This window comes from Vombatus ursinus, unplaced genomic scaffold (genome assembly GCF_900497805.2).
Source record: "Vombatus ursinus unplaced genomic scaffold, bare-nosed wombat genome assembly UNPS02014812.1, whole genome shotgun sequence".
In the NCBI taxonomy this organism is placed as follows: domain Eukaryota; kingdom Metazoa; phylum Chordata; class Mammalia; order Diprotodontia; family Vombatidae; genus Vombatus; species Vombatus ursinus.
Genome location: NW_020954590.1, coordinates 81,865,617 through 81,891,915, shown reverse-complemented (window position 1 = coordinate 81,891,915; position 26,299 = coordinate 81,865,617). Strand labels below are relative to the sequence as shown.

The window sequence follows — 26,299 nt, the reverse complement described above, 5'->3', positions numbered from 1 at the left end:
TTATCCATAACAAAGGAGTGACTGATTTAGGTTGAAGAATGAGTCATATATAAAACCATCAAGAGAATTTGTCTTGTTTGACTATGTATATTTGCTAGAAGAAATTTAATTTGATTTTCTTTTCTTTTCCAATGGAATGAGTGGGTTAGAGGGAGAGAAAATAGATTTCTCTTATTTTAAAAAATAGAGAGGTGGAGGGGTGCTATGGTTATGAAATGTATGCATTTTAAAATGAGCTCACTATGTTATTACTTTTGCTAATCGTTTTATTTTGTTACAAGAACTTCTCATGAAATGGGAGTAATCTGTAAATATTTGTACTGTAAAAAACAAAACATACCAACAAAACTAAAAAATAAATTGGATTGTTAGAATTGGAAGAAGTAGTGGTTCTTGAAATAAAGGTACATTTGAAATTGTTAGAACTTATCAGCAAAATGTCTTGCAAAAGTATCCATGTACCATAGAATTTATTATACTTTGATTTCATAGATGCCTACTGGTACAGATCACAATCCCTATTCTATGTTTTCTTATTCTCTGTAATTTTTGCTCATGTTTCCTTAAAATTTTCCCACTTGATAAAGTCCTTTTTTCTTGTTCTTTTTTATATTTCAAGGGTACCTATCTTACACGTGGGGCCTTAATCCATTCATTGTCTCTCATTCTGATTACATGACTCACCCACCTCCATTTTCTATCTTAAAAAGTTTCCTGTGTCCATCCATGGCCCTGTAGAAAATGTTCCATTTTCTATATTCTTTCTCAGTAATCTCATATACTCTTACAACTTCACCTATTTTCTATGTAGATGATCACACATCTCTCTCTCTCTGTCTCTCTCTCTCTGTCTGTCTCTCTCTGTCTCTCTCTCTATTTTAGTTCTGGCTTCTTGTTTGAGCTCCAGACTTATATCTACAAATGCCCAAAGCATATCATTCCTTAATGTCTCAGTAATATCTGAAACTCTGCATGCACTCAGGTCTAGCTGCTTTTTCCAATTTTATCTTAAGTTTCTCAGCTATTTCCTCAAATAATACTTAGGATAAAGAAACAATAGTGTCCAAATGTGACAGTTCCATAACTGTGGAAAACAATAAGGCATCATTAAGGCCAAACTGAAAAGACTTCACAGAAGACCAAAGGCATGCACAAAAGACTAAGGACCAGTTTTACCTCATTCATGATTAGGAAATGGGAAAGGAAATGGAGAGGGAAGAGAGAGTGGGTGGGACTAGGACTGCATCAAAATAGTCTAGGCAAAGCTAGTACCAGGGACAACATATCCACTTAAAAGAGGAAGGAGGAATAAAAACATTTCTTAAAATATCAAAACTAGAGAAAATGGAGAAAAATATAAAACTCATAATTTTAAAAATGAATGGATATTAATCCAATAAAGCAAGAGAGTGGCAGAACTGATAAGAAAACAAAACCTCATAATGTATTGCTTGGAATATATCTAGAAAAGCAAAAAAAAATACACTCTAAAAGAGAGACTAGAATAAAATTTATTATGTGTCATGTGAAGAAAAAGAGTAAGAGTAAGAATAAAAAATCATAATATCAGTAAGCAAGGAAATTATGTTATGTTTAAAAGAACCATAGACAATAAATCAATATCAATATTAAATTTATAGGTTCCAAATGGCATAGCATCAAAATTCATAAAGGAGAAATTAACTGAATTGTCTAAAGACATAGGCAGTAATAGCTAACATTTATGTAGTGCTTTAAAGTTTGCAATTTTTTTTCATATATTATTTTGTTTGATCTTCACCACAACCCTGTGAAGTAGGTACTATTATTATCTCCATTTTATAGACAAGGAAATCAAGTCTGGGAAAGATTGTGAGTTGGTCAGGCTCACAGATCAAGTAAGAATGTGAGGCAGGATTTAAACGTGGGTCTTTTTGACCATGTGACTTTTTTGACTTTTTGACTGTGTGAAATAAAGTCCTGATTAGGATGTGGAAAAGAGAGAGAGAGAGAGGGGGAGGGGGGGAGAGAGAGAGAGACAGAGAGAGAGAGACAGAGAGAGAGACAGAGAGAGAGAGAGACAGAGAGAGAGAGAGAGACAGAGAGAGAGAGACAGAGAGAGAGAAAGAGAGAGACAGAGAGAGACAGAGAGAGAGACAGAGACAGACAGACAGAGAGATAGAGACAAAGACAGACAGACAGAAACAGAGAGACAGAGACAGAGACAGAGACAGTGACAGATAAGCAGACAAAGTCAGAGAGACAGAGTAATAGCAATACATCCAGGCAGGAAACTCTTCCATGTCTTAACTTAAATCTCTAATGCTGTAGTTTAAGCCCTTTGTAGAGATTGGGAAAAGTAGCTTGCTTCTGTATAAAGGTGCCAAATACACACATATCTATGTGTGTACATACGCATATGTGTATATATATACATGCATACATGCACACATACATGTACACAGGACCAATATAGGCTTTTTTCCTTATCACTGGTTAAAACATTAAAAATAATATTCAGTGAGGACTCATCATGGAGCCTGAATCATAACGTATTTATGCTGTGCATCATTAACATTAGAAGTATTGATTGTGTTGTGAATTATATTCACTTTTCTTGTTCCTTCTCATTGCACAAAGTCTTGAATAATATGGAAATATTTTACACAAAATATGCTGGAATTTTTCCATAATTGTGTTGATTATAAAACAAGCACTTTACAATTCACAGGGTTGGTTGCAAATGTGAATGGCTGAATATTAGATAAGTTGAATGGACCCACTTGGATAATAGAATGTTCAATGTCAGAACAGAAAAATCTCTGAATTCTACTTTGGACCCCAGACCATGTTTTAATTATTTAGTCAGGTCAGGCTGCTGAAACACATAGAATCTTAGAGTTCAAAGAAACCATAGAAGTAATTTAGTCAAAGCTCTTCATTCCAAAGGGTTTTTTCCCCTATAGCATCCATGTTACCATGTAACATTATGTATCTAGGCTCTACCTGAAAACTTCTAGGAATAGGTAAGGGTAGACAGCCCAGATTTTTTGGGGCAATTCAGATTTGAAGAAAAGGGTGCATTTGTTTTTTAAAAAGCCGTATGTGTGTGTGTGTGTGTGTGTGTGTGTACATGTGTATACTTACAACCCTTTCACTTTTGCATATAACCCTTCTTCCTCCAATACTCAGAGAATTATTCCTGGTAACAAAAAAAAGGCAACAAAGAGCTCTTTGACAAAGTCAATAATTATATCAACCGAGTCTGGCAGTATATGAAATGTTTTGTGTCTATAGTTTCCCACCTCTGCCAGGAAGGGAGGGAGATGTTTTTCTAATCACTTCTTTGGGAACAAACTCAGTCATTTCAATTACACAAAATTCATTTTTTCTTTTCATTTGCATTGTTATGGTCATTCTGCATATTATTTTCTCTATTCTGATTATTTTGTATCAATTTATGTAAGTCTTCCCATGATTTCCTGTACTTCTCATATTCATCATTTCCTATTGAAGAGTAATATTTTATTATATTCATACACCATAATTTGTTTAGTCAACTCCTTATCAGTTGTCACATATTTTGTTTCTAGTTCTTTGTTGCTAAAAAAAAAGAGCTGCTATAAATATTAGGTTATATATAGGCACTTCTTTCCATCTCTGACCTCTTTGAAATATATGCCCAGAAGTATTTATTTATTAAATTGTTTCTATATTTTTAACTTTGTCAATTTCTCCTTTAGTTTTGATGACTTTTTTATAATTGCTTTTGGTCATTAATTTTTTTTAAAATTCCCATTATTTATGCTTTAAATTCAACCCATTAACCTTCTATTTCTTTTTACTCTTTGTTATGCCAGCATTTAGGCATATAAATTTGCCTTTGAGAATTGTTTTTATCTCTTTCTCATAAATTTTCACTGTTCTATTATTTTCTTTAATAAAATTCTTATTTCTCTAATTTGGACTTTGAGCTAAGCATTATTTAACAATTTACTTTTGTCTCCATCAACTCTTATAACTATTCAACATATTATTTTTTGTTGTTGTTAGATTATATTAATACTTTAAGGATATGTGATTTCATGAGTCTGGGAACTCTAACCACACAGATTACAACCCACATAAAACACAGTTTTAGAGAATTACCTAAGTCTCACAGAGATTTACTTTCCCCTGGTCATCTGAAAGCTAGGATTTAAACCTAGGTATTCTTCATTACACTATATGTCTTTATTACATCATGACCAATAAAATTATTGTTTAAAATTTTTATTTTTTGAATTTATTTGTAAGTTGTTTATGCCAAAGAGTATGGTCTGTTAAAAAATGTTCCACGTGCACTTGGCTAAAAGGGAAATTTCTTGATATCATTGTTTAGATTGCTCCAAAATTGATAAAATTAGCTCTTCAGCATTCATTTCATGTCTCTAAAATTCTTATATTTTATCTGTATATTCCATTTGTTCTTTTCCATTAGTGTGGCATATCCATGCCCCCTACTATTTTTTTTTAAATCTAACTCCTTTGTAATCGTGTTAACTTTTTTAAAGCATTTATATTTATTTTTCTTTCTTTCTTTCTTTTTTTTTTTTTTGGCAATTTGGGTTAAGTGACTTGCCCAGGGTCACACAGCTAGTAAGTGTCAAGTGTTTGGTCTGAGGCCGGATTCAAACTCAGGTCCTCCTGACTTCAGGGCCGGTGCTTTATCTACTGTGCCACCTAGCTGCCCCTGTGTTAACTTTTCATTTAGAATTTTACTTCTATGCCCTTAATAATGTATGAAATTAGTATTGGGTATGTTTTTTGTTGTCAGTGGTACACTTCTGGCAAAATATCTCAGTAAGAAGTTATATGTAAGTCTAGCTCCTCCAAATCCCTTCAGAATTTCAAGAAATATACCATATAAAGTATTAACAACCATGAAAAGAGAAAAGGGAAAAAATCTGCACAATAAAATCCCCACAGAAAGGCTAGTAACAAAATAGAGGATATAAATATGCAAATATAGGGCACATACACCTTGTAGTACAGGTCCCCATGCAGACAGAGCCCCCAGGTTCAAAATATACTGTGGGTCTTTACTTCTAAAGTTATGACTCATTAAGTTCCATCAATGTGTTTATCTTTAAAAGCTAGTCAGAGCAGGTAAATAATTGGAAATTAAGTGTGTATTCATCAAATGGGAAATAACTGAACAAATTATGACATATGAATGTAGTACAACACTCTTTGGCTGTAATAAATGAAGAAAGTTTCAGAAAGAAATGAGAATACTTGTATGAACTGATGCAGAGTAAAGTGAGCAGAACCAGAACAATTTATACAACATCAATATTGTAAAAACAAACAATTATAAAAGACTTAAGAATGCTGATCAACTAAATGATCAACCATGATTATACAATGAAGAATTTTGCTCTCCGCATGACATAGAGATAAGGCGCTAATATTCAGAATAAGAAATGCAGTTTTGGATGTGGCCAATATTTGTTTTACTTGACTGTCATTTTATGATACAGTGGTTTTCCTTTCTCTTTCTTTCCTCTTCTTTTCTCCTTCCCTTCCCTTCCACTAATTGATATCAACTAGTTAACTGCTACTGGTAAGATGTTAACTGGTTAATTTATATTGGGAGGGAAAACTACTCAATGAGAGTTCACGATCAACAGCAGTAGAATTCCCAAATCTCTAGGGTTACCCATATAACCATAAAGGTAGGAGTACTCAGTCATCCCTGGAAACAGTTGCCTGTCACCTCAAGAGGAGTTTGGGAGAGTTGGCCTAGAGAAGGTGCTATATATGGAACACAAGTGGTCAAGGGACACTCATGGTAGAACAACTTATGCTTATATCAAAACAAGACACTGATACCTACAACACCATAGGGCCACTGATGTCTTATAGAGATGTCATCACGTTGCTACTGCTGACACTGGTCTCATTCCTGTGGGATGGGTGGTGTAGGAGGCTCCAGTCCATTGAAATGTTGGAAATGACTGACAGAATATAAGCAAGGGAAGTATAAAAGAATAGGTTTACTTAGCTTACAAGGATATAGTATTCAAACTTTAGGCAAGGGTATATAATGTGAGATCAGACTTAGTAAGAGTTGTGGCCAGCTGATGGACTCCCATGCCTCCTTCTATTCCACCTACAGTGAAGCTCGTCCAAAGTCCCAATCACAGCAGACAGATAGGTTGCTATTGCTTTTAAATCCAAATGTTTAGTAATTCCCAGACAGCTTTAGAGTTTGGAGTTCTGTTTTCATACCCTAATTCTTTGCACAAGGAGATGAGGAGGCTTAGAAAAGGCATAGAAATAGTATAAGCCCAGTAGTCTATGACATTATTTCTGCTACTTGTTTATTCCTGGTCCCTTTATATTCAGATACAGATGATCTAAGTCTGGAAGGGACTGTGCCCCACACCTTTACATGTAATCTCATGTAAATGTAAGCACATATTTTCTAATGTGAAGGACAAAATGCTATTGGGTAAAAAACCATAAGAATAAATTTCAACAAGAAGAGAATAATTTTGCAACAACTACAATTAGAATCTCAGAAAGGAGAATGGCATGGGCACAAAAACATCAGTAATAGTTTAAAAGCATCATAAATGAATTGTTGTGAAATTATAGTTTATAATGAAAAAGTCAAAATTATATTTAATAGTTTAGAATAGAAACTGGAAAATCAGCACAACAATTGAATATCCTAAAAAATGGATTGAAGAACTAAAAATGGACTGACTGAGCAGAACTAAAAAAAAGTAAAACCCTGATACAAGAAATATTAGAACAATGTCTAGAGCAAAACTGGAAGATTATATAAGAACTCTACAAAGTGAACTGATTGACTTGGAAGATGGAGTTTTAAAAAAATAATCTAGATTAAGCTAATCATTATCTAAGGAAAGAATCATTGTCCTCTCAAAATATAATAAAAAAGTATGAATATAATGAATTATGAAAGCACAAAACTTTTTTTACAAGTTGTATTCGAAGTAGTGGGGAACAATACAGATGAATAGAATTGCAGGACACCACCAGAAAGGAACGCTAGTTTTTGCTTACCCAGAAATTGAGGTTCTGAGCTCTAGGCTAGTGGTTGGCAAACTTTTTCTGTAAAGGGCCAGATAATATTTTAGTCTTTGTGGGCAAGAGGCAAAATTGAGGATATTATATAAATATCTACATAGAGAGAGAAAAAACACATTTCTTTGACTTTTATTGATGACATTAAAATATAAAAATAATCATGATAAAAATAATAACAATAACAAAATGTATTTTATTGTTATATTGTTCTACTAATGAGAAGAAAGGAATTCTCTTTTTTTTTGGCCAGGGATAAATTGCCTAATTGAGGTTTAATTACTGAAATTGATTGCAAATGTACATCTGTTAATGATGATCTGTAATGAGATTTTACATATCTCATCTTTGAAAATGTCTTTCACAAAATTAGGTACTATCAAATACTGATACCAATCCATGAACATACTGTTTTGATTGAGCATATTTATTGCTTAGAAGGCATTTATAGTATTCTATTAGATTCTTCTATTGATATTTACTTTTTAGCATGATTATAGATTTATCACTTCCAATTGAAGAATAGGGGGAAGTTGCCCAATTGCACAGTTAAATGGATTTAGAAAAATGGAAATTTATTTTGCACTTGCATTTAGGTCTAAAAAATGCTCCTGGAGCTATAGTTTGAGATTGGAAAATAGATCCACTGCAAATTTGTCTGGGAATGGAGATCTTATTTTTTGTTTTAACTTTTGAGAGCACATGAAATGTATAAAGTAGCTGAACAATACTTTGATTCAAATACTGTTAGTTGTCATGAAATTGATTTACTGCAGTATAACTTTTGTGTATAAGCATGGTTTTGCCTGTTATTTTAGGTTGAATTAATTAAAAAACATTACCAAGGCTGCAGCAAAAGCTAATTTCCCAAGCCATTCAGTGTTCATTAATAGAAGTTGAAACAGTTCTCATTTAGAAAAAATTCAATCTTTGGCACTGAGCTCAAAAATAATAAAGCTTCCAAATTGTCTTTTCTTGATTTTATATGATGGGTATGCACTGATAATAAAACAAAATGTTGCTTTATGGCTATACACATTGGACTCAAAAGGCTGTTGAGTTGTAACTGCATCACAACGATTTGTAGTGTGCCAAGCAGGAGTGCAAAGTGATGAGAGTGCCACATATTATCTCTTGCAACTCTTCAGCTCTGCCTGTATAGCATGAAAGTGGCCATCAACAATATGTAAAGGAATGAGCATGGCTATTATTCAATACAACTTTATTTATGGACAATACATTTTGAATTTCATATAATTTTCACATCATGAAACATTATTTTTCTTTTTTCCCCTCAATCATTAAAAAAAAATGTAAAATCCATTCTAACTTGCAGGCCTTACAATAACAGGTGGGAGGCTGAATTGGGCCCATGGGCCATAATTTGCCAACCTCTGCTCTAGGTCAGCCAAGTCAAAGAGAAAATATTGCAAGTAGCAATGTACTCAGAAGCACCAGTCAAAATTGCTTAGAACTATTTACAAATAATGAGAAATGAAACAAGAGCCTGGAGTATGTTATATCAAAAAATAAAGAAAAATAGCTTGTATAAATATGCAAATTATTTTATGAAGTTAAGCATAATGTTACAGAATGAATGGACATTGACTTTTGAACAATGACTTCCATACATTCCTTTTGTAAAATCCAGGATTGAACCACCTGTAAAACAAAAATGCAGCATTCAAATGAAATAAGTCTAAATATTTTGAAAGGGCTAGGCTCACATATAGAAAGAGAGAGATTTAGAGATGGGAAAGATCTGAGAAGTGATCTTGCCTGCATTTGACAAATGAGGAACTAAATCTCTAAGACCTTTTCTACCTTTTCAAAGCCACACAAATAGTAAGCCATGGAATCACAGGATTTAATTCATTTCTTCTAACATTAAATCACCATGCTCTTTCCATTGTATCACTATTGTCTATTGGAAGTCTGACATGGATGAGGGATCAATGTCAGATTTACAACTGGGAAGGGAAAAAAATTTTTTTTTTTAGTGAGGCAATCAGGGTTAAGTGACTTGCCCAGGATCACACAGCTAGTGAGTATCATGTATCTGAGGTCAGATTTGACCTCAGGTCCTCCTGAGTCCAGGACTGGTGCTCTATCCATTGAGCCACCTAACTGCCCCTGGAATAAACATTTATTAAGTGCCTACTATGTGTCAAGTTCTTTACAAATATTTTCTCATTCAACCCTCACAACAATTCTATGAGGTAGGTGCTATTATTATCTCCATTTTACAGCAGAAGCACACCAAGTTTGACAGATTTGCCCAGCATCATACAGCTTGTACTGGCTGAGACTAAATTTGAACTCAGGTATTACTGACTAATAAACAATAGAGGGAATAAAAGGAGATAGTCTCTGGGTTTGTGTTTTTTCTCCTTGAGATGGAGGAAGGAAGGAAGGAAACAAGCAATTATTGAGTGATTACTGCTTGCCAGGGAGGAGAAAAGAAGGGACTCTGTATTTGTTAAAATTGGAGCCTGACAAGTGACAGTAATTTAAATGGGACATGGGAAAGGGAGGAGAATTTTTGAACTTATCTTGGTCAGGCAAGGGAAGATAAAAAGATATTATAGTAGTAAATATAGAAAAAAGTGAACAATGGACTATGCTGAGTCATAGAAGGGGGAAGAGGAGAGTCTGAATTTGAGTATAGAGTCAGAGAAGTCATTGTATCATGCAGAATGAACTACAGTTATAGAGGGCTAATGACAAAAAAAGGGTGGGGGAAGGAAGTATAACCTAGTGGTTTGGATTTAACCAGGGAGGGCAGATAAAGTTAAGGAGACTGGTGTTTGGATATTTCTAAGCAAAATAAACTTCAAACACCTAGTAATGATTTAATTTCTTTTTAAATGGAGAAATATAACAGAATCTTATGGTGATAAAATGAACTGAATGTTATTTGGATGAATTTGCTCATTTTGTAAAAAGGATGGTAAAATGAATTAGATAGCAAAAGTCAATAATTTTATACATAGAAGAACCTTATTCAAAACATAAAGATTTTTAGAGTTAAAATGAAGATTTAGAAAAAATGTTATGACTCTTTAAAAGCAGGACTGGTAAGAATGGTTTTAGACAAGGCAATAGAAAATATATGGCGAGAAAGATAAATAGGGACCAAAATAATGGAATACTATCAATGTAAACCATATGCATGAAAAGCATAGTATCTGAGTAATTAAACAAATAGCTGATAGAAATTCAAAAAAGATCTAGATAGTATGATTATAATTGTAGGTGATATCAACATTCATCTTTGAGAATCAGGTAAGCCTAATGAAAATAAACAAGAAAAAATTTAATGATGTGAAGGGAATGCTAATAAATCTAGATATGATAGATTATTATAATTATTCAATGTAAATTTTAAGTACATGCCCACTTTAAAAATTGATCTAATACTAAGATATGAAGAAGGATAAGGGAAAACTAAATGATCAAGATCTGACATTGAGCAGGGGGAATTCACAATGAGTAGGAAGAAACTTGAGAAAACCACCATTAATCACTATACTCAATTATGTGTTCCAAAATGAAAATTTAAATGAAATAGATGGTTATATGATATGTAAATGAGCAAAACATTAATTTGAGAATATAAACAATCTAATGATAGAAAGAGAAATTGAAATGAATTAACACATTTATTAACAATTTAAAAAATTAGCTCATAAAAAACCTAAACCCAAACCTCAAACTCTTGATCTGTCCAGATGACTTACTAGTGAATTCAATCAAACATTTTTAGAAAATAAGTTTTTATTGATGTCATTTGTTTTTTACATCATCATAGTTTTCCCTACTGTCCTCCTTTTACCTTCCCAGAAAGCAATTCTATATTAATATTTTTAAGACAAAAAAAGAAAAATAAAGAATCAGCACAACTGATATGTTGAAAAAGTCTGAAAATATGTGCAATACGCAACACTTGTGCATTCTGCCAAGTGTGACACTCCTGCCTCTGTAAAGGGGAAAGGTGGGAGTGTCTTTTCATATCTCTTCTTTTCAGCTAGGTTTGTTCATTATAATTTTTTTGTTGTTGTTGTTTTTGTGCAAGGCAATTGGGTTTAAGTGACTTGCCCAGGGTCACACAGCTAGTATCAAGTGTCTGGTCTGAGACCAGATTTGAACGCAAGTCCTCCTGACTCCAGGGCCAGTAATCTATCCACTGCACCACCTACCTGCCCCACATTATAATTTTTCAACATTCACTTTGTGTGTGTGTGTGTGTGTATGTGTTCTTTATGTTTATATTGTTGTAGTCATAGTGTACATTGTTTTCTTGACTCTCATTATTCCATTCAGCATTGGTTCATTTAGATGTTTCCATGCTTCTCTGTGTTGATTACATTAATCAATTCTCATAGCACAGTAATATTCCATTATATTCATGTGTCACAATTTTAGCCATTTGCCAATTCACGGAAATTCACTTTGATTCCCATTCTTTGTTCTAAAACAAAAGCACTACTAGAAATATTTTGGTTTACTTGAGGACTTTCTTATCAATAATCTTATTGGGATATAAGCCCATTAATGGAATTTCTGGGTAAAAGGGTATAGATATTTTAATCACTTTATTTGCATAATTCCAAATTGCTTTCCACAATGGACAAGGTTTCCAGAATAAATGCTCTCAAAGCAATTAAGGCAGCTAATTGACTATTTGGATACACAATTGAAAAGAACATATATCTCTGAAGAATCTGTTTTTATTTAATTTTAATTTCTAAAATTTTAAAATTTTTAAAAATTAATTTAATTAATTTTAATCAATTGTATTTGTAAATTATGCTTGCATACAGGTAATTTTGGGGATTTACTAGAACATTCAATATTAAGGATTCAATTGTCAATCGATCAATCAATAAACAATTAAACACCTACTACTTGTCACAAATTGTGCTAAGCACAGCTCCTTGAGGAGCTGAAAATCTAATGTGGGAGACAATATGCAAACAAATATATACAAAGCAAGCTATTTACAGGATAAATAGATGACAATCAACAAAAAGAAGGCACTAGAATTATGAGTGGTTGGGGGAAAGATTCCAGGAAAAGATGGGATGTTAGTTGAGAATCCAAGGAATACAAGGAGGTAAGTAGTTAGAGTGGAGAATGGAGAGAGAATGTTCCAGGCATGGAAAACAACCAGGGAAAATTCTGAGAGCCAAGAAATGTGGTCTCTTGTTAGTGGAACAGCCAGGAGGACAGTGTCACTGGATCAAGGACTATTTGTGGGGAATTGTAAAGGTAAGAGGGTTCTAGGTTATGTAGGACTTTGAATGCCAAATAGAGCATTTTGTATTTGATCCTAGAGGCAAAGGAATCACTGGAGTTGTCTAATATGTAATATACTTCTCCATTGGGGGAAAATTATAAGAAACTAACACAATCATAGATATAGAATTGGATGGGATTTTAGAATTCAGCTAGTCCAATCCCTCATTTTACAAATGAATAATCTGAGGTTTAAAACCATTAAAGTGACTTGACCAAGATCACAATGAAAGTAAGTGGTAAAGCTTGGATTTGAATTCAGTACCTCTGACTTGAAAAGAAGTACTCTTTCTGCTATACCATGTGACTTTTGGAGGCAATGATGATATAGCCTGGCGTCCCCTCTTTCGTTAATACTTTATTAGCATTCATTGTAGTACTAATGATTATAAATGTATGTCGAACATGATAATGGGTGAAGGATATATAATTTGGAAAAATGGTGGCCTGGGTTCCTTTCCTTTCTATTAGCCAGTGCCTTATATTGACTGCTATGACCCACCCCATGGGTTGAGATCCTACTGATTTATGAGTTTGTACCTGTAGAAGTGAGGCTAAGTGATCGATAAAACTTGTATTTTTATTGCTGTTGCCACTCACATTATTATTGTCATTATTACTTATTTCCTACTGTGACTATAAGTGCAAACCCTGTTTTGCACTAGTCTCAGACTCTTTTCTCAAGCAGAAGAAAATACCAGTTAAACATGGTTTGTAATTCTTTTTGCTTTCATGTTAATCATGAAGCTTTTTTTTAAAGCACAGCCACTTGTAGTCTCATCAATTTACTTGTCAAAAGTGTAATTTTTTCCTTTTCATTTAACTTTTGCAAAGCTTCCTCCCTCCCCCTTAAGATAATGGTAGCTCCTATCAGTTATTCATAAGATATTTATTAATGCTTAAGCTGAGCAGACTGCTTGTCCTGAGATAACTGTCACCTCCAAATGTCGCTTACTATACATCATCCTTAGGTTTATTATGGGAACCAATCTATCATATTTACCTCCAGACAACAGATGCTTATACCTAAGGCCACTGAGAGTCCATAACCACGTGTATGGAAAGAATTGTCCACAAGCAAAGCTTATGTGCTTTGGCTAATTAGCACTCAGAAAAAATTTCCACAAACTCAAGCTGCCTGGCCAATTAAAACTCACACAATGGGATCTGGTGCATGTTTAGAGAACCTCCGGTGTTACTCCTCATGTAGGAGACTCTAGGGAGTCGATCCCTGGAAGACTTGTGATGATATGTAATAGAAGTGTCTTGAAGAGACTGTGGAGCATGGATAGACAAGACATTCTGTGACCGGTTCTAGTCTGCTAACCACAAAGTAAATGGCAGCTTCTTTGATTGACTGCATACTGAACTGAGAATGCCTTTAAAGGCATCAACCAACTAGAACCTTGGTTATTTTCTTTTGAGCTGCTCTCTCGTTCACCAACAGTGTCCAGTGAGAGACAATATAGAGGTCTTCTCCCCTCTGAGGTTGACATATGGTCATATGAAATGAGTCTTGGTCCTTTGTGTTTATGATTTTTCTTATATGTTTTGGTCAAAGTACAACCTTGTGAGTTTTGAAAGTTTAAGAGAGCGAACTTCTGGGAGTCTAGCAACTACCCAAGGTCTGGGATTCTGGAGGTCTGAGACTATTCTGAGTTTTGCAGCCACCTGATATAAGTATCCCAAAAAGTGGCAATGACCTTTGGAAGAGATCTTTGGGATCCAGCCCAGCGGTATCTGAGATAAGGACTCATCTGGCAGCAATACTGCATTTGGATGTGAACTTGGTGGGACTAATGCTATGTGGGAACTGAGTTAAGTTTAAACCTTATCCCCTTAGAGACTGAGGTGGTGTGGGGAGAATGTTCTCCCAAGATGCTGGGGGCAAATGTTTGTACTTTCGATATTGCTATATTTTTAAAGTAAAATTCCTTTGTAAAAGCTAATTCATATTACATGGTTAAATGGAACTGGGAGTACATCCATACGATAACTGACACCTATCAGGGACACAACAGGTGAGAGGCTGAGCTGAGATCAATAGAGAACAGTTACCACAATCCTTCAGGGTACCCCTAGGACCTTGTAGAGAAGATGTAGCAGACTTTGTTTTAGGACAGTGAGACAATAGTATACTTGCTATGCTCAAATATCCTTCAGAACAGTGGTGTCAAACTCAAATCAATGTGGGGGTTACTAAACCATTTATAAGGATCCCTGTGGGCTGTATATTGCCATATAAGATCACACATTAATATTATCTATGTTTCATTGTACTTTTACTTATCTTGCTAGATATTTCCCAATTACATTTTGATCTGGTTTGGGCAGCCCTCAGGAGTGTGGTGGCCTGTTTGTGGCTCAGTAGGCTAAGCGTTTGCCACTTCTGCTCCAGAATAGACAGAGGCCTCGTTAATAAGGATTGACATCAGAAATGTAGCTCTGTCACTATATAAACAGAAACAACCTGAACTCAAATAATATTGCTGCCAATGATACCTTGCAACCCTCACATGGATCTGGATATAGATTGGCAAAATGCATCTTTCAGCTGAAAGTACCCAACAAAATATAAAGCAAAATTCATATTTCAAGTATTCATTACCCATTTGAAATCTGGCTGGCTGTAACTCATCTCTGGAACAACTTATATCCTTCAATGAATTTCACTGGAATACATATTCCAGTTCTATGTTGGATTTTGCTTTAATCTTTTTTTTTGTGGCAGAGTGGTGATGGTTGCCACAGAACTAGTCATTTATTGAACATCAGCCACTAAATGTTGGAGGATGGGCAGGAAATCTTTATCACTTCTCTGACTTTTGGAGTTAGTCCCATGAACCTAGAACAGATGGACACCTAAGACATTTCAACAGCACACCCATGATTTCATTAAGGTGAATACTCCTTCAACTAGTGCACTACAACACACCTATTCCTTTTGGTCACATGCAATTCTTATCAACTTCTTTCTACAAATCTTCTATTGAGATACATTCCCAATGTCCTAAAAGACTTTGGCTCTTTTACTATTTCATGGATGTCCAGGACACATACACTGCCTATCTGTTCTACCGATTTGCTAATCTTTTTTTTCTGGTCTACATTTCCTTACTGACTTCTCAAATGAGAATCATTCTTGGCCATATGCTGTGGAGTCTGCTTACAACCACCTTGTATTTCTCATGATCCTTTGAGTCACCTGCAATTTTGATTCTTCTACAGCAGTGCTGTACCATGATTTGGAGTCATTTAGAATTACTGGGAGAATATTATTGTTGTTATTGTTTTAGATGTCATTTGTGGCATCATTTTTCATTCATCATTCTTTCATTTGTGGGGGCCAAGTGACTAATCCTTTTCTTTCTCCTTAGTTCTTGGCAATTCTTTATCTCTTTCTTGAAATTCAGATCCCTGAACTTGTAAACTTGGGTGAGGGGGTTTACTCCTGAGGCAACCTCTAAGGCTGGTGCTGCTCAGGAAATTTCCTTTCTCTTCTAGAACAATTCAGGATGACTCAAAGCACTATGCAATTCCCCCTCCCCCTCCAAATGCACTGTGTTCAGAATTTCCTCCTATTAAATTTTGAATCTAACTTACTGTCCTCATACAGTGTCTTTACAAGACACAGATATTAATCTACTAGCTCAATGGATTTCCCGTTCAAATGCGTATCATAATATGAACAAGATGTGTTCTTTATCCACTTAGATTTTCTGTTTACATTCCTGAACTGATTTTAAATAACCATGGATTTTTATTGAGGAAGCTCCCTGGTGTTTGGATGCTTGATGAAATTGACGTAATGTTATTGGCAAACAAAAGTATCTAGAGAACCTCACAATTTATTGAAAAATGTTCATCTATTTGGACTTTTCATAGGAACCCTCTATGATACTGGCAAATTACCTTGGCATCCAAGTGGCCCCTGCAATTGATATTGATGTAAAAACAGCTATGACTCTAGGCCACAGGTTCCCAAGCCTTGGGCTCTGATGGACTGGGTCTGATGTTGATTGTTGACCTCAAAAGATTATATTTTCTTTGGCTCATATGCCCCCACTGAGAATTTTTTCCTGGGAAATCTCTGAACTGTGCCCATACCTATATTTCCAAGCACTAATGGTATCATATCCAAATATAGTCCATTCTTTATTTTTCCCCATAGAAAATACATTGACATATGGAAAGCACATAAAGCCCTCATAGTAGTTTGTAATCTTTCCTTAGAAGGAAATGAAAGAGTTTGCCAGGAGGGTGATAATACCTTGACACTTCTGGGAGATCCTTTTCTCCCTTAGCTTTCTATAGAGTTTCTTCAAGACTTGGAGGGATGATTTGACTTCCTTCCTAGAGGGAAAATACATGTTGCAGCTGGTGGAGAGGAAAGCCTTTTTGCACCAGAACTGCACGGCCTTAATGATTCTCAGTAACAGCGTGGAACAAATCACAGGTTTTCTATTTGTCTATCTTGTGGCTTTTGTTCTTTAGAACTCTTCCCATTCTGGGGGCCAAGTGACTAATCCTTTTCTTTCTCCTTAGTTCTTGGCAATTCTTTATCTCTTTCTTGAAACTTAGATCCCTGAACTTGTAAACTTGGCAGGGGGTTTACTCCTGAGGCAACCTCTAAGGCTGGTGCTACTCAGGAAATTTCCTTTCTGTTCTAGAATACTAGATTCCAGGATTATGCTGCCTAGGAAATTTTCCTCCTCTTCTTACCACAAGATAGGTGTTCTGCAACTCTCTCTATGAACTATTCTCTTGGGCAATGCTTTCTAATCTCCTCCCCTCATTCAATTTGGGATGCAGTTCATGTCTGACTCCACCATATGCTTCTGTTTTGCTGTTGTTCAGTCATTTTAATTACTCTATTTGGGGTTTTCTTAGCAAAGATCCTGAAGTGTTTTGCTATTTCCTTTTCCAGCTCATTTTGTAGATGAGGAGATGGAGGCAAACAGGGTAAAGTGACTTGCCCAAAGTCACACAGCTAGTGAGAATCTGAGGCCAGGTTTGAACTCAGAAAGATGAGTCATCCTGACTCCAGGTCTGGCACGATTACTCATTGCACTACCTTAGCTGCCTCTCATAGCTTCTGTCTTGTAGTAGCTATTAATGGCTACTACTGGTTGGCAGGCTCAATTCTTCACTATTACCCAGAGGCTGTTGCCATCTCTTGGGTCAGGACCTCTTGGTTCTCTCCAGAATCATGTGTTCAGAAAGGGAAACAGAGAAGTAAACACCAGCTAGGAACCTTGAAGTCCAAAAGCTCTTCTCTTGCATGACTGAGGCAAGCACATGCAGCTCAATCACTATATGCTTCTGACAAAAATCAGTCATTAATCAATCAATTAGTTAACATTTATTAAATATCTACTATTTGCCAGGTACTGTGCTAAGCACTGGGGAAACAAAGAGGCAAAAGACAGTCCCTGACCTCGAGGAACTCACAATCTAGTGGATAACTCCTTTTGGATGGGGATGAAAGAAGCTCCCTTTCCCTCTGCTCCACCCTGAAAGAAAGGCACGAGATAAAAAGAGAAAAAGTTAAAAAGAAGGAAGAATGGAGTGCCCTCTTTCTTTTATAGGCTGACACCAAGAAGGTACCAGGTGATGTGTCGATAAAGATTTAACAATTGGCCCTCCGAAAGAACAAACAGGAACTTGTACCCATGACACAGTTTCAAGTATTATCTGCACTATCAACATTTTCCATTACTTTCTTAAGTCTAGACAACCAACAACACAATATCCCAAGCCCTGATTTGTATCCTTTTGCCAATTTCTGAGGCAGAAATGATCAAATTGAAAATTTAACAATTGGAGCAGTGGATAGAATGCTGGGCCTGGAATCAAGAAGACTCATCTTTCTGAGTTCAAACCTGGCCTCAGACATTCACTAGCTGTGTGACCCTGGGCAAGTTACTTGACCATGTTTGCCTCAGTTTTCTCATCTGTAAAATGAGCTGGAGAAGGAAATGTCAAACTATTCCAGTATCTTTGCCAAAAAAATCCCAAATGGGGTCACAAAGTGTTGAACAAGAATGAAATGACTGAATGAGAGCCTGTATGAACTGACTTCTAGACAACTAAATTATAGCTTCGGTCATTAAAATCCATCCCCCATGAAGTTCTAAGAAATGGCTGAAAAGTGACTAATTCATCTTGGGACAATAGTTATCACTGAGACCTAGGAGGGATCTGAGTCTACAAGCATTTATTAAGCACCTACTATATTCCAGGAATTGTGCTAAGGATTGGGGATACAAAGAAAGGCAAAAAACAATCACTGCTCTCAAGGAGCTCACATTCTAAGGGAGGAGACAACATGCAAACAACTGAGTATGAACAAAATATCTAAGGAATAAATTTTATATACTATATACATATATACACATACATACATGTGTATGTATGTGTATGTATGTATATTAATAATCAACAGAAAGAAGGCATTAGTATTAAGGAGAATGGAAAAGGCTTCTGGTAGAAAGGTGAATTTTCGCTAGGAATTGAAGGAAACCAGGGAAACTGGGAGACAGAGATTAATTCCAAGAGGGAATTATTGGGACTAGCCAATGAAAATAACTGGGGCAGGAGAAGAAGTGTTTTGTTGGAGGAACAGCAAGGAGGCCAAAGGTCTTACCTTACTCTACCTTACCAAAGGGTAAGATGATCAGAGTAAAATGTAAGATGACTGGACAGGCAGGAAGAGGTTTTTTTTTTTTAAATTTAAAAATATTTTGTAAAAAAAAAAAGGTCTTTAAAAACCATCAGAGGGTTTTATATTTGAATCTGGAAGTAATGGGAAACCACTTAAGTTTTTGTCCTCTTAACAAGACGTCAGTGCAAATGTCCATATTCTCTGTGGTGAGTTGCTTATCAAATGTTATAAATAAAGACTTGCTGGACTCCATGACCATAGGCAAATCACTTAACCTCTCATTGCCTGCTGCAACTTTTTTGTTTTTGTTTTTTTGGTTAGGCAATGGGGTTGAGTGACTTACCCAGGGTCACACAGCTAGCAAGTGTTATGTGTCTGAGGTCGGATTTGAACTCAGGTCCTGGTGACTTCAGGGCCGGTGCTGCGCCACCTAACTGCACCCCCCTGCAACTTTTTAAGACAGTAAGATGCAGGGAGGTACTAATCTGACTTGATGGAGGGAATTTCTCATCTAGAAGTTTCCTATACCAATAGTGTCAAATTAAAAAAGAATCAGATCCCTACAGGTTACATATGAATTTAGAAACCCAACAATCAACATTATCTATGTTCTATTGTATTTTTATTAATTTTGCTAAACATTTCTCAATTACATTTTAATCTGGTTCTACCAGTCGTTTTGCCAGTTTTTTTTTCCAGGCTGCATCTGGCTGGGAGTTTGACACCTTTGTCATATTCCAATAAAATTGCGGATTCAGTTCCTAGCTCCATAAAATTCAACATAATGGGAATGAATGGTGAAAACTTGTAATTTATTAGAATCTGAGGGAAATTATTAGATTGACCTCTATATTTGCAAAATTTTTTATAGACATTTTATTAGTTACTTCTAACCACCTTATTGGGTAGATTTGTCTTGTTACTGCAAGATTTTAAGAAACTAAGGTTTAGAGAATGTACAAAGCTATTAAAAACCCACAGTAAGGACTTGAATTTTCAGTCCCAGATATTTTTCTGTTGTTCAGCCTTTTGAATTGTGTGGTTAACTTCTACCAACTCTTTGTTAAGGTGAGAAAGGGATGGCACACATTGCTGAAACCTAAGCCTAAAGTTAGTAAGGTTATTATTTATTTATTTTATTACCACCCTTGCTAGAACATCTAAAAAGTGGCAGAATGGACTGGTTTGGATATTGTTTCCTCTCTGTCTTACCCATTCACTAAAGAATTTCCTTACAGCTAATTGAATGGCCCTGAAGTGGTTAGCAAAAAATAAGTATGGAAGCTGAAACCCCACAAGCCAAATTCTGAATAATCAAAACTTAAGAGTTCATAAGGATATTCAATGTTTTATGAGAGACCACTAAAAATCCTACTAGTGGAAATCTGAAGTTGTTATTCCTGCACACCCCCTTATGAAAATATAGCTAACCGGAATAAAGAGTATTGAATAGGGCCCTTAAGGGAGAAAGAAGGGGCCTGAAGTCATTAATGCTGTCGTAGGAAACAGATTTTAAGAGGTAATAATGTGACCACTGTGGAACATGAAAGTTCCTGTTTGTTACGCAATGTGTACATTTCATTATTTACACGATTTCACTAGGTGATTGTGGAGTTGTGTACATAGCAAGTCCTGACTGTAGCACCGTCACAGCCTCTGAGAATAAAATGAAATATAATTATATTACTCATGTCTTTGTGCCAGGATTTTCCATGAAGAACATTTCCCTAAATCATGACCTATTTTCCATTTTAATTTATTTTTTAAAAGTCACTAAACTGTTTTTAACAATTCATGAAGTCTTTGGATATATTTTGTTTCAAAAATTTCTACTGTGCATATAAAAATGAAGTACCAGGTAATAAAAATCCTGAAGTGGGAAACAATTCGATTTAATAAATATTTTAAAAATGCCAACTATGTGCAAATTGCTTTTTATGCAGTTACAAAGCTCTCTTGTTTACCTTTTCCTCTCCTAGAGACAATGGGGATTTTGGTGAGTATCTGAGGGTAACCCTGTTCTATTTCTCTGACATACCAAAGAAAGGTTCAAAGCAGTTTCCCATGTAAGTATTAGACTATTCACTTATTTCCTCCCACCCTCCCTTTTCAGGGTTTATTTCTGAGAAGTAGGGGCTGGCTCTGCAGTCACAGGAACTGCATATAGATTCTGATTCTGTTACTATCTGTGTTATCTTGGGCTAGTCATTTAAACTTGCAGAGCCTAGCTCTGCAGGTTCTAGGAGGACTAGGTGACCCCTTAGGTCCCTTTCAGTTCAAGATCTATGATTCTATGATTGACATTTCTCCATTAGTCAATAAATATTTATTAAACACCTATTAATAAGTCACTGAGTTGCTACAGCACTTGTTAGCTGTTTTTAAGGTTGGACAGAAGTTTAATTGTTATAGGAGGTGTGTGTGGGGGGGAGAGTGAGCCAGGAATCTTTAGGGTGGGGGAAGAATTTCTAATAAAAAAAGAAGAAACCCCCCCCCTTAAGTATTAGAGTGTTCTTTCATTTCAGTCAGTACTGTACTATCACCCCCATGGGATGTTTCCTGATAATCTTTTCCACTCCCAGGGCAAAGAGACTTATTAAGACTTACCTCTTTTGGAATATGCTCCACCCCCAGTGAATTCATACTTCTCACTGTTTTTCTCGTCTAGCTTTATGGTTGTAAGTTATATAAAGTAGGACTTTAGACGCACACTCTCTCATTCTGCAAAACAAACCTCAGGGTCTTGCTGCTACACACATACACACGAACGCGTGCACACACATTCTAGAGTACTCAAACACAAGCACACACACACACACACACACACACACACACACGCACGCACACATTCAGAGAGCTTGGAAGTTCGTACTGCCTCCCTGGTCGCGGAGAACAACAGGCTTTCTAGAAAGTCAGTACCGCCAGCCAGGAGAGAGGAAGGTGCCGACAAAGCTTGTCCATGGCTGACTTGAGCTTCATTGAAGATTCTGAACCCTACACTGGGAAGGAGGAAGATGATGAAGAAGAGGAGGAGGAGGGTGTGGAGTGGGGTTACGAGGAAGGTAATAGAAAACCCGGCACAGAGTTGGGTTATCGTGGCTAGGAGCAAATCTCCTGACAAAAGTCCAGGCTATGGAGGTCCGGGCAGTGTTCACCCTCCGTGTGGGCTTGGGGTCTTTTAGGTAGGTGTGCGGGGTGGAGGTCGGTGGGGTTGGTGGCAGTGTCGAAGAGAGCAGGCACTGCGCAGCCCCGCAGCGCCTAGCGGGAACTGAAGGGTACGGAGAGACGAGGTGAGGAGCGCAGAGGCAGCCTCTCCAGCTCTGCTCCCTGGCTCTCTTGCTTGCTTGCGCTGAGAGCCTGCCCTTGGTCACTGGGAGAAGGCCCTGAGGGCACCGGTCCAGCTGGGAGGCCACTAGCTCCTTCCTGGAGTCCCTGCTCCCTTCCCAGAAGGGACCCACCTCGAACCCGTGGCCTGATTTTCTTTGTAGTTGCGACCTAATATAATTTTTGAGGATTTATTGTTGATAGAAAGTTTCTCTATCTTCGAGAAGAGCTTTTTATCTTTTACCCTTCTGATTTACTGAATTCTCCCCTCCTCCCCTCAAAAACAAAAACAAAAACAATTCACGATATTTTATTATTTGGCTATGCTCCCCCTCCCATTATCACTGTATAAACTTGATCTATATATATGTATGTGTATATAAATTTAACCAGGGAGGCACACAGAGACACACATTCTGTAGTTAGCCTAATTTACCTCATTAGCTGTTATTCTTTTTGAACTAAGTTCTCAAGTTTCTACTAGAAGAAGAAAGCATAGCTGATGAGGGGTATCTAATGACACATAATGTTAATGGAGCCTTATTTCATCAATGTCTAATTTAGACCAATTATCTTGACTTGACAGCCAGTGTGGCATCATGGATAAGGAGTCAGACTGGCCAAGGAGTCAGAAAGACCTGTGTTCAAATTCTTCCTCACATACATTCATTCAGGCTGTGTGACCCAAGGAAGTCACTTAACCTCTCTCTGCCACAGATGACTCTACAAGTATGAGTTGCTGATTTACATCCCTTTAAAAGTTAGAATTGTAAAAACTAACAAGAACCTAACAAAATTAATGGCTTCAGAGTTATTCAAAACAGTTTTGGAGCAATTTTTACTGGACATTTTGAATATGTTACATTAGTGAAATTTCACATTATATGATGCATTATGGTACAACCAGCTCTTTCTATATGTCAGTTTCAAACTGAAAGAGTCAGAGATGCAGGAAGGCTTTCTTAGAATTTAGTGCTCTAACTTTCTTTCTATATATTTAGGGCTACTAATATCATTTTGAATTAGTACTGATATATACAATGTTTCTATTCACATACTTATACAATGTATAATTATGTCAGTTTTAAAAAAGCATATAATGAATTTGTGTGTGATATATTTTTCACATTTGTACACATGGATACCACATATACATATATGTATTATATATAAACTCACGAATATCAGTTATCCTTTTCTATTTATCTCCACAAGTTTTTTTTTAACATTACACCTGCCATTCCATTTGTTCCACATTAAGCAGTATTGCTATTACTAGTGGTTTGTGATATTTTAGTACCTCTTGTCACTTTAAGATATTTTTGCCTTCTTTAAGTCACAAATCACATAATTATATCTATGTGGCAAAAATAAAAGTGTTATATTGTGCTATAAATAAATTAAATTTTTTTTGTTTAAAAATTAGTAGTTTGGGTAAGATGGAAACTTTGTACAGTAGCTTTGTCAGAGAATCAAACATTGCTTCAAAATCTAATGAAATGTATTTATCTTTCTTTTACCCATGTAGAGTTTCATGGCCATGAAACTTGTCCACAAAACAAGGATCTTATTGATGGAAGTGTCAGGGTCATAAACAGAAAACATTACTTTGACTTTTGTTTTATGCTTTTTATGTGTATAACCTACAAAAAATATCACTTTGTTTCAACTTGATTATTATTTATTTTGTTCTTAGGAGTTGAATGGGGCTTGGTATTTCCTGATGCTAATGGAGAATATCAGTCTCCTATCAATTTGAATTCAAGAGAAGCCAGATATGATCCCTCACTGCTGGATATCCGTCTGTCTCCAAATTATGTGGTGTGTCGTGATTGTGAAGTCACCAATGATGGACATACCATTCAGATTGTTCTCAAATCAAAATCAGGTATTTTTAAAAAATTCCATTTCCTCTGCTCTCATCCTCCAGTAAACCAAATTGTTGTTATTGTGACCTACAAAATAATAATGGAAAAGCTTCTATGATAATAAGGAGGCAAATAGAGTAACATTTCTATTTTTTCTGGAAATATACTAATTTATCTTATGCATTATATTTCCTTTTCCTCCACCCACCTCTGCAGTCGCAAAGCTTTGTCAAAGACTATTGTTTACACTAGGTGAAAAGTGTGTATGTGTATACACACATACATATACATATATACACACAAATATGCACATATTTACGCATATATATGTGTGTGTATATATATATATATAATATATATAGTTTTTATGGAATATTTTTAAAAGAGAGTCATTGGAATCACAAGATTATCAGATGATAGGTTTAGACCTGGGAGGGACCTTGGAGGACATATAATGCAACTTCCTGCTTTCATTGATGAGGAACGAACTCGAGGCTCAGAGAGAGATTAACTTGCCTAAAGTTTCACAAGGAATAAGCAGTACAGCTGGAATTTGAATCCAGCTAATCTAGCATCTTTCTACTATACCACACTCAGAATGATGTCAGGTAGGTTGTTATGTACTGTGCGATAAAACATTTCACTAGGTGGTGGTGCAACTTTATTTAATACATATGACAAAGGCTGTAGTTTGGAAAATTGTAGGGCCTCAGGAAAGAGTTACAAAATCCATACATTACCCTTAATTATCTCACCAGGCTAATTTTATTAGGAAATTGCTATATCTTCAATGTTAAGGCAGCTAGGTGGCATGGTGGATATAGGGCTGGGTCTGGAGTCAAGAAGACTCGTCTTCCTGAGTTCAAATCCAGCATCAATCACCTACTAGCTGTGTGACCCTGTTTGCCTCAGTTCCTCATCTGTAAAATGAGCCAGAGAAGGACGTGGGAAAACACTCCAATATCTCTACCAAGGAAACCTCAGATGGGTCCACAAAGAATAGGACATGATTGAACAACAGTTACAAAACCTTCCATGTTACACAGGAAGGCTAAATTAACACTCCTCATATGTAAAATGGAAGGATTGACTAGATGATCCCTGAATTTCCTCACCCTTGATTAAGACCATTGCCCAGTGCATGGCCAGGTTAAGTGACCTGTCCACACAGAGGTCACATAGACGGTATGTGTTAGAGATGGGACTTGAAGCCACATCTTTCTGCCTTTGAGTGTGGCGCTCTATTCACCACACAACACTGTGTTTCTCTTGCTTAGTATACTAAGAAAAGTTGGAACACACACACACACACACACACACACACACACACAGAACAGTTGATTTTTCCTGGAAAACACTTAAGGAAGGGTGAAAAATTAGAATATATTTGAATTACATAAGATGCCTGACAAGCAGTGCCTAAATGTGCTTAAATTAATTCAGAATCAATACATGCGATATTTCAAACTACAGATTCTTTAGATTTATCATTACCCAGTTCAAGCATTGATTTCTAACTATAGATTAGTCATTAATTATGGATGGTTTTGGACTTTAATCTAGAATTAATCTTCTTATGGAAGAATTGTAGATCCATGTTTTCTTTCATGCTTGTCCAAGTTTGGTCAAGGTATGTGCATTATACCCAATATAATATGGATTTTTGTGCTTGATAAACAAAAGATTATGTTTGATTACCTTGCTCATATCTCAGATGCAATTTTGAACTCAATCCATAATCCAGATTATTTTTCCTGTGGCAATAATAAGTATTTCAAGTTTACTAGAATGGGGTTGAATGCTAGTTTTTCTTGTGTGGAAAACATGTTTTAGGAAAAAAAAAACTTGAATATGCCCTGAATGCTGATATATTGCTGTTACTAGAATAAAGGTTGTGTTAAGACAGGGATCAATTAATTCTTTTGTTTCAAAAGTTATACCTGCTCATTGTCGTTCAGTTATTTCAATTGTGTCTTACTCTGTGACCTCATTTGAAGTTTTCTTGACAAAGACACCAGTGTTGTTTGCCGTTTCTTTTTCCAGATCATTTTACAGGTGAGGAAATTGA

The 26,299-nt window shown here is 35.9% G+C and overlaps 1 protein-coding gene across 2 annotated transcripts in view; it reads left to right on the top strand.

Moving 5' to 3' along the window:
• LOC114054252 (carbonic anhydrase-related protein) overlaps positions 1–26,299 on the top strand; it is a 183,067-nt gene that overhangs the window by 10,692 nt on the left and 146,076 nt on the right. The window contains exons 1-2 of one of the 2 annotated variants that reach the window (XM_027877429.1): positions 21,715–22,101; positions 24,060–24,251. In XM_027877429.1, coding sequence (XP_027733230.1) covers positions 21,999–22,101; positions 24,060–24,251 — 295 coding nt within the window. In that variant the 5' untranslated portion in view covers positions 21,715–21,998. Of the gene's footprint in view, positions 1–21,714; positions 22,102–24,059; positions 24,252–26,299 lie in introns of those variants that run through there. The other variant, XM_027877430.1, reaches the window with a different exon arrangement.